At 46.3% G+C, this 12,845-nt stretch overlaps 1 protein-coding gene across 1 annotated transcript in view; it reads left to right on the top strand.

Moving 5' to 3' along the window:
- zhx3a (zinc fingers and homeoboxes 3a) overlaps window positions 1-10,288 on the top strand; it is a 15,572-nt gene extending 5,284 nt beyond the window's left edge. The window contains exons 2-3 of the mRNA XM_083660867.1: window positions 5,304-8,226; window positions 8,764-10,288. Coding sequence (XP_083516993.1) covers window positions 5,510-8,226; window positions 8,764-8,797 — 2,751 coding nt within the window. The 5' untranslated portion in view covers window positions 5,304-5,509 and the 3' untranslated portion in view covers window positions 8,798-10,288. The remainder of the gene's footprint in view (window positions 1-5,303; window positions 8,227-8,763) is intronic.
- The last annotated feature ends 2,557 nt before the right edge of the window (window positions 10,289-12,845 follow it).

Genomic DNA, 12,845 nt, shown 5'->3' with positions numbered 1-12,845 from the left:
TATGAGCTGGTGGGAAGGGAATAAATGCATTTTTTTTTTTTTTCAAGTTTTGAAAATTGATTGGTTGAAATGGGAGCAGCAGCACACTCAGCTGTTCTGTCATATAGCGCGCCGCACGATTAAATATTAATGACATGTAAATATGATATTGTGATGGAAATGACAGTGTAAGGCCACAGACGGGGGAGGCCTTGTGTAAATCGAAGGCGGAACGTTATAAGACCTTAGCCGCTTTTAATCTCGCTTAATCCCATTTGTTTGGAAACGCTTGTTTTTGAAAAAGTTGAATGGCTCCTCCAGTGCGGTTTTCGTCCCCGGCCGGCGCGCACACGGTCGTGCGTGTTCCCGCAAAGCCGGGCCTGAAGTCCCCGGGTCCAACCCGAGATGAAAGGAGCTTCCTCCCTCTGTGCCCGTGGAGCCGGTGCCAGTGCGAGGACATACGACACACTGGGGAGACAGTGATCGTCTGAGCGTTGTCTACCTCGCCGCTGAAACACGAGGCCGGGCTTTTCAGAGGCAAACCATTCAATGGCTCCCTGTCTGGGAAGCCCTTGTCTTGTGTCTGATCGCACGTCTCGCTCGCTTAGATAAAGCAGCCCATTCTTTTGATAGGTGACCTGATTCTTTACGTAACCTTTCTCAACTTTTGGCTTGTCTTGGGTTTTCTCAGGAGGAGGTGGAGTGGGGGTGGGTGGGGGGGCGGGTTTTGTGGGGAGAGGGGAGCTTCAGTGCCCCGGTTGTGTCGTCGTAGCGCGCCGGCCATCCTTGCTCTGTGGGGACCGCTGCACCACCACCGCACACACCCAACTGCCACCACCACTAAACTACCTCCTCTCCGGCCGCTTCGTTTTCCATCACAATCACATGCTATTTCTGCATACGTTGCGTCGTCTTCTCTTTTTTTTCTTTTTTTTTTTTGGACAAAATGCACCACTGGAAAATGGGCTAGGGAGAGAGAGAGCGCAGCCACACTGAGCCAGTTTTTGATGAAGCACGAGTCTGAAGTTATATAGCATAATAAGATCTCTCGCACAGATGTTTTTGATGTGCATGACTACATCCCTCTGTTGCGTGTGAACCGGCTTCTAAATCCCCCCCCCCCCCCGTTTCGTTCAGTGGAACAAACTCGCTGAGCCCCGTGTCCTCAGCAGGGGTTAAACGACTGCGCCGTCAGAGGGTATCATGACCTCTCTCTCTGGCGGGCAAAACATACAGCACATGCCCCGCGTCTGGATGCAGCGATGCGGGATTACTGCATAAGATGCTGGTGACCTAGTTTTCTTTTTTTCTGTTTTCTTTTGTTTTGTTTCTGGGGGGTTTTTTCCGGATGTTTTATTTTTTTCTGTCAGAAGGCAGGCAGCCGTCATTAGAAATGAAAAGAGGCAGTTACACAGAGAGGACGTCACACTCTGTCTGGGTTCAGCGTGTACCGTCGGGGCAGTCATTTGAGGTTTTTAATTCTGGAACAGGTTCATCTTTTATTTACCAGCCAGCCGGGCCGGGCCGTGGTGTATGTACACGTAGAGAGGCTGCGAAATGAATGCCTTCTAAAGTGCATTTCAGTGCTTTGTCAAAATGTTGTCAGAAGAATAGCCTACAAAATGCAGTACAAGGTGGGGAAGGTATAGCCTGAGTGATGTGATGGATACGTGATGATGGAATGAGAGCAGTTTTCAGCGACATGCCGCACGTCAACACCTCTCCCGTCTCTCAGAAAGGAAGCGGGGAGAGGTAGGAAGAGAGGCTGTGCGTGTGCGTGTGCGTGTGTGTGTGTCTGTGTGTGTGTGTGTGTGTGTGTGTGTGTGCGGGTGCGCCAACTGTGCGCGCATGTGCCTGTGTGTGTGTCAAGAGTTCATTTAGAGGGCAGAGAAAAGCAGAGCGATGGCTTCGCTTTCATATTTTGCTATTTTTCATAATGATTTCTTTTACATATTGTGTGCAGGAATGGCTCTAAATGTTAGCCACGCAACTGAAAAAAGCATTGATGCACTGTCCATTGTGTCTAGACAAACCCCCCCCCCCCCCCAAAACTCCGTTAAATAAATGTAGAATTATTTCTGGCACAGAGGGGCGGTTACCCCTCCTGCCTCCTCCTCCTCCCGCCGGTTTGTGAGATGCAGATGAAAGGAAAGCAGATACAATCCATATCCATCCTCGTAGCAGGAGTGTGATAGGAAGGGAAGGTGTGCATATATGGTTTGCTAAGGCCTTTGGACACCTACAGATCGCTGTATTTGGTGTGTGTGTGCGCACATGCAATGTCATGCTGCTGGTTGAACGCACAAAGAATGAACATTTGAGCTGCCCCCCCCCCCCGCTCTTAAATGGGCCCAGATGTGTTTGCAAATAACCTCGTCAGACCTTTATCAGAACGTTTCATGTCATCAACCTCACTGCTGTCGGCGTTCTTTCTGCTGGGACACACACACACCACACGCACACACACACACACACACACACACACACACACACACACACACACACACACACACACACACACACTAGTCAGCTGATGGCTCCAGTAGGCTCTTGACACTACACTATGCAGGATGGCATGGTATAACCTCTGTCGAATGCGAACCATGGCTCGAGTCCAAGCTTGGCAGCCTATTGCCTGGCCTTAATGTGAAGCACATGACCACAATTCCCAGGAAATGCTCACACTCCCCTTATGGGAAAGTTGAATATGACATGCACTTGACCCACAGCCAGCGTTAGCCATGTATTTTTAACCCCGCATATGCTTGCTTTTACGATACGAAAACAAAACAGAAAACAGGTCAGCGTGGCCCAATGCACGTCGAGAATGAACTTTTCCCCATAAATATTCATCGCGTTTCCATTCCGAGCGCCTTTGCCAAGATTTGCATTCTTCCATGTTTCAAGCCCACAATTCGTGTTCACATTTTTATTATTATTTAAAAAAAACATCCACAGCATTTCTGCTAATCTGTCTTCCTGTATACTGACAGGAAAGGAAACAGGTACTAAGCACTTTTTCTCTGGATGAACATTAGTGAACACAAACCTGAAAACTGGCATGCATATGTTTGCATATTTTTGGTTGCTGACGATAATGTGAAACAGCTGGTAAGGTCAGATAGATCTAGTTCCATCGGTATAGAGTGAAGAGAGTCCCACACATGGGAAAAATAATCTCAGGTAGTCTGTCTGTACACTTAATTAATATTCCCTTAAACACTATTGGAGGCAATGTATTATTATTTGGTATTCAGCTTTATTGGATAGTTGACAGTAGAGAGATAGGAAAGGTGGGATGGGGAAACAGAACAACGAAGGTCAAAACCATAATGTCATGTTTTCATGGTATGTGGATTAGCCAACTACCCACTAGGACGCCCCAACTAACATTTTTAATTACATATTTTGTTCAATGAACAGTTAATGTAATGATACTTTGCAACAACAGTTAAAACGATTAACAATTAATGGTGCCAAACCTACGGTGTGATCAGACAGGAACAACACCCAAATTCACTTAGATTAGAATACCTTCACAATTTTCCAGAATTTATTTAAATGTCGGATAAAAAAGTAGGAAAGGGTCAATGGAAATCCAAGTAAATAACTGAAACACTGACGAGCCAACTGCTGGCTACCTTGATTGTGTGTGATGCACAAATTATATTTTTGAAAAGCCTTATGCTTTTGCACATTGCTTTGACATGCGTTAGAAACAATTTAATTCAGTCACTTTAAAACATCAATCATTTTGTCCATAGTCTCCCATGCCAATTAAAAGAAAATAGGTCTAAAAAAACACGATTTCAGACGGCAGCCCGTCTTTATTGTCACACGAACACACTACAACACATGCATGCGGCCACTACACACACTCATGCTGACGGTGGCCGGTGAAATGTGTCCTCTGCATTTGACCCATCCAGGCTTGTCCTTTCCTCCAGGGGGCAGGCCAGGAGCAGTGGTCGCTATTTCTTTCCAGCGCCCGGGGACCTTCATTGGACCATCATTGGACCAACTTCAGATGTTGTCGTCACTGGTCGGATGACGATCTTCTGCATGTTTTTAGTGGGGGGTTATGTACGGAGGAACCCCCTGGGGGGTACGGGGAGAACATGCAAACTCCACACAGAAAGGCCCTTTCGACGAGATAGCCCACCTGGGCAGTAGGCACTGAAGATATGGGGGGGGGTCACAACTCCAGCGCCCACAGTGTCCCAGGTGGGAATCGAACCCAGGACCTTCGAGCTGTGAGGCGACAGCGCTTACCACTGCACCACCGTACCCCGTACGGTGGTCTAGTGCATTAGCCAGGTCTAGTGCATTAGCACTGTAGTTGTTTATAAGGCTATAAACATATTCCCCTTCTACTATACCCAGCTTGCAATAATATGTTTGTTTAAATATCCCAGTTTTCAATTTTGTTCTCAAAGGTAAAACAAACTATTTATACATCTTAGCCTGGGACACGCAATTTTCGGCCGTCAGCAATGTCTGGGCTGTCGGTGAGCGTCTGTCGCCCTAGTTTTTGCGGTGTGTCCAGCACCGTTTGCTCTAGTCTGCGGCTTTTTCTGCAGGCAGTCGGTGAGAGAAATCACTCTGATCGGCTGCGCAGCTGGTTAAGCGAAGCAGTCCATGAGGAGAGAGGCACGCAGAAAACGTTCTTCTCATTTTTCAACTGTATCTCAGGTGACAATTCCAATACACTCATATTTTCACGACGACGTGGCCTTCGAGAAAGCCCTTTGAGCCTGTCGCTGTGTGATATCACCCGTTTAGTGCCGTTTCTCCTTATTTTTCAGTCTCCGCCTCTTCCTTTCTTCTTCCACAAGCAAAAAGACCAGGAAAGGGCTGACAACACCAGCGCCATTTGCAACTTTTTTATCAGACATATTCTCGACTAGAAGTAGCTCTATTACAGAATGCTCCAAAATGCACTGGAGATGATCTGGCCGAGCCGGATGCCGCTGCCCTCGCCTGCGCCAACCACTGGAAAGACGTGATATAGAGGATGGCCGGACACGAGGAAGAACAGAACCATTTAACTAGTGAGCGAGAGTGGTGTCATGTGGTTTCATGTATCTGGTTTATATCCAGAGTCCTAGTCAGATCTCACCCAGGCGCAGAACGTACATGCTAGTTGACCATCGGCTGTAATCTTTGCGGTGTGTTGAACTAGCCTACAACCTTTTGGCTCCTTGGTTTATTGTATTGTATTATTTTATGTTTTCTGCATTTGTGTGTCGGTAGAGTGCTCTTGTAAATCAGATATTTTCATATATTTGTTTGTCTTTCTCTTTTTTCCCCTCTCTCTGTCACAGGTTCCCAGTGGGCTGTTAAAACACAGTTGTCCATGTGACAGGAGTCCTAAAGTGACAGAAGGGAAACATGAAGCAACACTGTGACATCATAGCGGCTGGTCCATGACACTAAACTTCATTCAGCCCTCTCCACTATCCACCCCCCCTCTGTTCTCATCAGACCGGACAACCAACCACGCACTCGCCCATCCACACAAAGCTGCACAATGGCCAGCAAGAGGAAATCCACTGTACCCTGCATGATACCATCCAAATCCAAACATGTGCGCGAGGAAATCATCCTGGGCTGTCTACCAGAACTCCTACCGACAATCCCAGAAGATAGCATTCTCAGCATCTCCGGCAAGGAGTCTGGCCATTTCTCCCACAACTCCTCCAAGCCAGAAGGTGGCAGTAGCAGGCAGAAAGGCGGCACATACGGCTGTCCAACCTGCCACTTCGAGTCCAGAGACCTGAACTACTTTCTGGACCACATGCACAACTGCCACTTAGACTTCAGGGCCCAGCCCACCTTCTACTGCCTGAACTGTGGGGTGTCAGTCGTCCGCTTTGAGGCCCTGGCTCTGCATAATGCTAAAGCCCACCCTGGGATCATGGAGGGCCTGATCATTGCCTCCCTGCACGTCAACAAGAGGGACGGGTTGACCACTGTGGCGCAAAGTCTGTTCACAGACAGCGGAGAGGACTACAGAGAATCTGGGATCTCCCTCACCAAAACACCAATTGCAAAGATGATGAAAGCCAAGGGGGAGCATAAAAAGATCGTGGTGTCCCACACCGTGGAGGTACGGAAGATAGACACCGGAAAGGATGTAGACCCCAACATGCTGACAAATGTGCCTGATCTCCAAAACGGGACTCTCAGTGTTTCTGCTGCCCCAGCTATGCCGAGGACCACTGTCAATCATGTGACGGCAGTGTCCAATCAAGTCTTTCACCAGCACACTCCCTCCCTTTACTCCTCCCCTTCTGATTCCACTAAAGACCTTCCAAAGGTGATGATCCCTCTTAGCAGCATCCCCACCTACGATGCTGCCATGGACACCAGCAGCTTCCTCAAGACCTCCTTTGGCAAGTTTCCCTACCCGACCAAAGCCGAACTCTGCTATCTAACGGTGGTCTCCGAGTTCCCCGAGGAGCAGATCAAACTGTGGTTTACTGCCCAGAGGCTCAAGCAGGGCATAAGCTGGTCTCCTGAGGAGATTGAAGAGGCCAGGAGGAAGATGTTCAACACCATCTTCCAGGGTGGAGCACCCCCAAAACAGCCCTCCACACAAAGGCACGTCAATCACATTGTAACCCACCACACTCTCACTGCCCAGCCTGGCCAATCAGGCCCAATGGGACCAAAATACCAGATGCCCAAAGTTCCCTATGGCAGTTTGAAAGGTCTACCCGCTGGGGTCATAGCCACACAGACTAACCTGTCAACCAACCCCCAGGTCACCAGGGTCTCCTATCCCCCGATGATCCCCCCAAAGTTCCCATCTGTAGTCAGAACAACACAGGTACTGACCAAGACTATTCAACCCACCGCGGAGCCGGACAAGAGCAACGGCCTCAGCCTGGACATGGCTGGAAGCAGCGGCGGCGGTGTCAGTAGCACCAGCAGCAGTCGGAGCAGCAGTAGCAGCAGTAGTTGCAGTAGTAGCAGCAGCAGCATCAGCAGTTACTCCGGTAGTAGTAATGGTGGTGAGACTGTCACCAGGAAAGTTGTGAATAACGGCAGCCCAATCAACAGCATTGTCGCTTGCTCCGCCAACATTAGCAATAATGATGAGCACAGCATTGCTGACATCAACGGCAAACCAAATGTCAAAAGTAACAGTACACCAATAGGATTTGAAGGTCCCAACAACGGTAACAAGAGTAAAGTGATCATGGATAACACCAGCAAATCCACCATCACCTGTAACAATCATAACAACGGCTTCATCCGTCCACAGGAGCAGTCCCAAGCCACAAAGGCCAATGACGATCGCAACAACAACTATATTCACAAGACCAACAACAGCGGTATTAGCAATGACTGCCCCAGCACCACCTGTAACGACAGTGTCCCTTACTTTAACCATGCCAGCAAATCCCCCAATGAAAGCACCAGCACCACTGTCATTACCAAAAGCAGCTGCAGCTCATCCATGTTAGATGAGGCTAAATGCAACAAGGCATGTCAAAAAGGCATGTCAATCTTACAGCAACTCATCAAGGAGGAGGACCCTCTTTTGGGTGACCGAAGCTGCCCAGAGCTGAAAGTTGACCCCGTCAAGATCAACCTGAAGAGGCTGAAGATGAACGAAGCGGAGACGAAATCTGGCTCTGAGCTCGTACCTGGAGAACTCAAGGCTCAGCTGGCCGAGGTGCCTACTTCTTCTCCGCCGTCCTTCTCGCCCCCTTGGGGAAAGAAGACCCTGGAGCAGGCGCACGTCCTCCGGCAGGTGTTCTCCAGCACCCGCTGGCCCAGCAGCCAGCAGTACGAGGAGCTGAGTGTCCGGACGGGCCTGCCCAAGTCGGAGGTGGTGCGTTGGTTCAGCGACAGCCGTTACAGCCACAAGAATGGACAGCTGAAGTGGCTGGAGAGCTACCAGCGCCCGCCTGCGGATTCAGAGGAAGCGAAAGGCCGCAGAGACTCCGCCGAAGCCGAGACACTGAAGGAGCCTCCGATGGCTCAAGGGAACACGTCGGGGCAAGAGATGAACAAGCACCTTGAGGGAGAAGCGGGACTGTACTCTGGGCAGCGGGTCGTATGGCAGGATTCATACGCACCACTGCTGGGCCTAATGGGGTCAGAAGAGAGCGGGGAGCGAGGGAGAGCCGAGGTGTCCGTGCAGCCAGATCCCTGGTCAGAGAGGGCCGAGGACCACCAGCAGCCGGTTGCCAGTCAGTCATTCATTGAGCAACAGACTGATGCCAGTCAGGCCAGGTAAGCCATTGTGTCTAATGAAAGTCACTGCACCACACATATACTCTCAATGCTGCGTGCTTTGTATCAATCGAGAGAGGGGGAAAAAACGTTGTCAGGTGAAGTGATGAAAGTATGTCATCTTGTTGTTTGTAGTCGTTTACTACAGTAAAGGGGAGGCAGGTACTCATGCTCAGTAGCTTATTCAGGCAATCAAAGGTCTGTGTTTAAGAAGCTATTTTTAGACAGGTAGGAGTCAGGGCCGTTGAATTATAGATTGTGAGAGCATGCTAATATATGTGAATAAATCATGACAATTGTCTTTGGTGAGATGGATTTCCAAGAGGCAAGTTTCTCATATCCAGGTGTCGTTTTACAATGCTTTGATCCTCTCAAAAAGTAACTGTATACTATACTTACATACAATAACTTAACAACGGCATCTACTGTGTGTGTGTGTGTGCGTGTGTGTGTGTGTGTGTGCGCGTGCGTGTGCGTGTGTGCGTGTGCGTGCGTGTGTGTGTGTGCGCGTGTGTGTGTTTGTGTGTTTGTGTGTAGGGATCGTCTGAGGATGGAGCTCCTGGAGGTGTGATGAAGCAGGCCCAGTCTGGCCAGAGGAACAGGATGGTGACGTCTGGCCGGCTCCCTGGCCGTGGTCTAGAGTGTTCATTATGACAGCAGATGTGATTGTAGCTGGACCGTTGGAGTCTGACTGTAACTGTGAATACCCCCCCACCCCTCCTCCTCCTCCCCCTCCTCCTCCTCCTCCTCTTCTTCCATCTGCCATCACTTCCTGCCATCGTCAAAAGAAAGAACTTCTCACCTTTGAGTCCTGTGATGTTTAAGCCTTTCATGCTTCTTTGTGGTTGTGTGGGGAGGGTGCACAATGAGGTCAGTGCGAGGGATCAGACAAAAGAAAAGAAAGAGAAAAGACGCACACTGACTGGAAAACTGACTTGAATGAGGGAAAGATAGGAGAGGGCCGAGAGATATTGTTTTTGGGCTGAGGGAGAAATATATATATATGATTGAAACTGCACTATAAAGGAGGGTTTGTACTGACTGGACAAACAAAAAGATGTGTCAAGGAAATGTTATTGTTGGCTTTGTGATATTTTTTACTTTTTTAGCAACCAGTACTTCAGCACTGCCTTGAAATTTTCTTTTTCCGTTATTTGGTTTTTCAATTCTATTTACTCTTCTATAGTTCACTGTAAGTCCAGATGCAATCAAACATGTTTTATTGAGATCTGTATAAATGTTGGCGATCACTTAGCAGTCCAGCTACACACCACGCACGAGACTATATACATACAATGCACTAATGAAGAGAGCAATGCTAAAATCACACTGCCCCACCACGGTAAAGATATTGACAGCCGAGTCAAGATCAGTACACTACACTGCCCTGCAAACTGAACAGAGAAGCCTGTCACGCTAACGTTGCCTTACTCAGCTCTGTTCCATGTGTTGATATGACCTGTCTGCCCATCCGTCACCTTGCTTTCCAGCTACTGTGCTGCTGTCCAAAATAACTTGCCAGTGTATTGATGGTCACTGTTGGTCCTATATCTGTGAGAAAAAAAAAATATCTTGTGCTGCTTTCTGTACACTTGGAAATGTTTAACTTTTAAGCTGTAATTGTATCAAATATTGTTACTGGCAAAAATGTTGTTCAAGGCAAAATTATCAATTCGATCCCATAGACACTGACAGAGTGAGATATTGTGCTAGCTAGAGAGCCAAATGAGGAGTTACTTTCTCCTCTGAATTTTTCTTGTGTTCATATAAACATACAGTCACTACATGAATCCTATTAAGCTGCATCTTTGTCAAGCTGCTAATAGCTAAAGAACGGTGCTATACCATCCAAAGTGAAATTGGAGGTTGATCTCCTACCAGCAGTGTATGCACTTGTGTCGAATGTTACAAATTTATTTTGGTTTGAGATAAATGGAATCTGGACTTACGGTGTTATGATCACTTAAAAAACTTTTATGAAAATAGTCTGATCATAAAGCACTGTTGTATCATCCTTTCTACACTTCTGAATCTTTACAGAATAAACAGAATACTCACCAAGCATTAATGTCTCATCATTTCTTCAACAGCTAGCGTTATGGGATGAATAAGATTACGAAATTGATCAAATGATTTACCGAGATGAAAATCTGTGACAAAATACTAAAGTCTTAGACAAATGCATAGCGTCATCTGCTGGTGAGGAGCTGTTGATGCAGATAAACACTCATGGGAAATATATTAGGCTACAGAAGAAACATTTTCCGTCTGCTCTTATGGCAGACAATCATTGCCATTTATCTGTACGCTGTAATGTGTGTTACTCACTTTGAAATTGTATGCAAATGGTGATCAGAGCTTTCCAATTCAATAAAATCTATGTGCACTGAAGGCAAAATGGCTTTATTTACAAAAAAGGCAAAAGCCCATGTTTAGATTTAAGAAGAGGCCTAATGTGCTCGGGGGAAGAAGCCATATGAGGACGCCCATAACTCTGGCAGACCTCTCCTATATGGCTGCTGGTCCAAAAGCAACAGGCAGCTGTGCTGCTTAGGGGCCTCCGCTCAAGGAAAAGGGCTGTTTATTACATACTAGCCTGCAGACAGTGTTGGGGAGTAGTGAACTACATGTAGTTGAACTATGTAGTTGAACTACATTTTACAGTAGCTTGCTGGTAGTTCAACTACATTCATATTTGCGTAGTGAGTCAAGTAGTTAAACTACTTTTTGGTCATTTTTGTGTACTCAACTACAAACTACAATTTTGGGCAATAAAATGAAAGGAACAGGCACGGCTCCAGGATTTTTCAATTCCAACCTATCTCACTCTTTATGCTCTCTGTGTTGTCATTGTGAACACAGTGTGTATAATTCAGAAAGTGATCTCCAAAGAGCTCATAGCTCAGCAGGATGAGTTGCTGGGTCTCTGTTGCTACCTGACAGGTTGACTATTGGTTTGATTCTCAATGGAGGAGACATATTACAGCACCGCCCTATCTAATTAGAAGTGTAATAAAACTAGAAGGAGATTGTATGCCTATTTCCATTGCCTATTTTTATTCAGATACAAATAACTTTACTGCCTCTGACAAAAGTTCAGTCTGTGCACATCTCAGGTTAGAACTCACAACCTCTCCCTCTGAAGGTAGCAGACAAAGACAGTGAACCACCAAGGCACTGCCATAGAGCCTCTATTTCTCTCTGTATGAGTTTTGAAGTGCCTGACTATAGGTACAAATCTTGAAAAGGCTATATTTTAGCTTTTAGTCAATTTAGAAATAGTTAAGTACACCTGGTTATGGCAAGAGATTAATTTCTGGACTTTCAAACATCAATTTAGACACTGGATCACCTTTCTAAATTGATTAAAAGCAACAATACAGAATAAACATTTCCTGGTTTCAGCCTCACTATTGATATAATTCATGCTAATTTCCAGTTTTGGCAATGAATTAACTCATTATGGTAATTACTCAATCTGCCCAACATGTAACTCTTAACAACCAAGTTGAATTTCATCCAGGCATAAATATGACATTTAAATCATAAAAGTTCATAAGAAACAACATTACTGGGTCCAAGAAATTTCCAGTAGACTATTGCGGCACCTTACCCTAAAGCCTAAAGAGTAAATGTGGAGGTTTAGCGCAGGTTTAAGCAACCACCACCACCACCCCCCAAGCTGAATTTAACTGAATGTACCCTGAAGGTAGCCTGGCTCTCCTTTGAGTGAGCTACATAGGGAGAGAATGAGAGAGAGAGAGAGAACAGAGTTCAACCAAAATCCCGCTGTAAAAGGTTTGACCTGTCTGGTTTTAAAAATGTTACATTTCAGCTGTCAATCAACATAAAGCTGGTGTGTGTGTGTGTGGGGGGGGGGCTGTGGGAATCCTCCTTTGCAGTATAGTTTATTGAAGAACATTTATGTTAACACTTTAATGTCCTCAAATTAATTACAAGTGTAATAAAAACTAAAAGAAGATTGTTACGCCATGCAACTCTTAGCAACCAAGTTGAATTTCATCCATGAGGTAATAGGCATAAATATGACATTTCAATCATAAAAGTTAATAGGAAACAACATTACTTGGTCCAAGAAATTTCTAGTCACCACCACCACCCCCCAAGCTGAATTTAACTGAATGTACCCTGAAGGTAGCCTGGCTCTCCTTTGAGTGAGTGACATAGGGAGAGAATGAGAGAGAGAGAGAGAGAGAACAGAGTTCGACCAAAATCCCGCTGTAAAAGGTTTGACCTGTCTGGTTTTTAAAATGTTGCATTTCAGCTGTCAATCAACATAAAGCTGGTGTGTGTGGTGTGTGTTGCTATAATTGACACCTTCTGGTGTTAATTAGCAATTACTTTATTGAACTGCCAATCAGTATCCTCCAACAACCTGCTAGAGGTTTGAACTAGGGGTGGAGCCGAACCCGGTATTCGGAAAAGCACAAATATGTGGGTTTTTACAAATATTATTAATTCAATATTATTATTTATTTCATACAAATATTTATAAAATTATTTGTTTCCTCTGCCTCTGTCTGTGTGTCATGCATGTGTAAGGCTGACCTCTATGGGTCTGTCTGTGTGGCTGAGTGGTGAGTGCAGTTGTTTCCCTA

Source organism: Poromitra crassiceps (genome assembly GCF_964638095.1).
Source record: "Poromitra crassiceps genome assembly, chromosome: 25".
Classification (NCBI taxonomy): domain Eukaryota; kingdom Metazoa; phylum Chordata; class Actinopteri; order Beryciformes; family Melamphaidae; genus Poromitra; species Poromitra crassiceps.
Note: the sequence above shows the minus strand (reverse complement) of the source record. Positions and strands in the feature narration are given on the sequence as shown.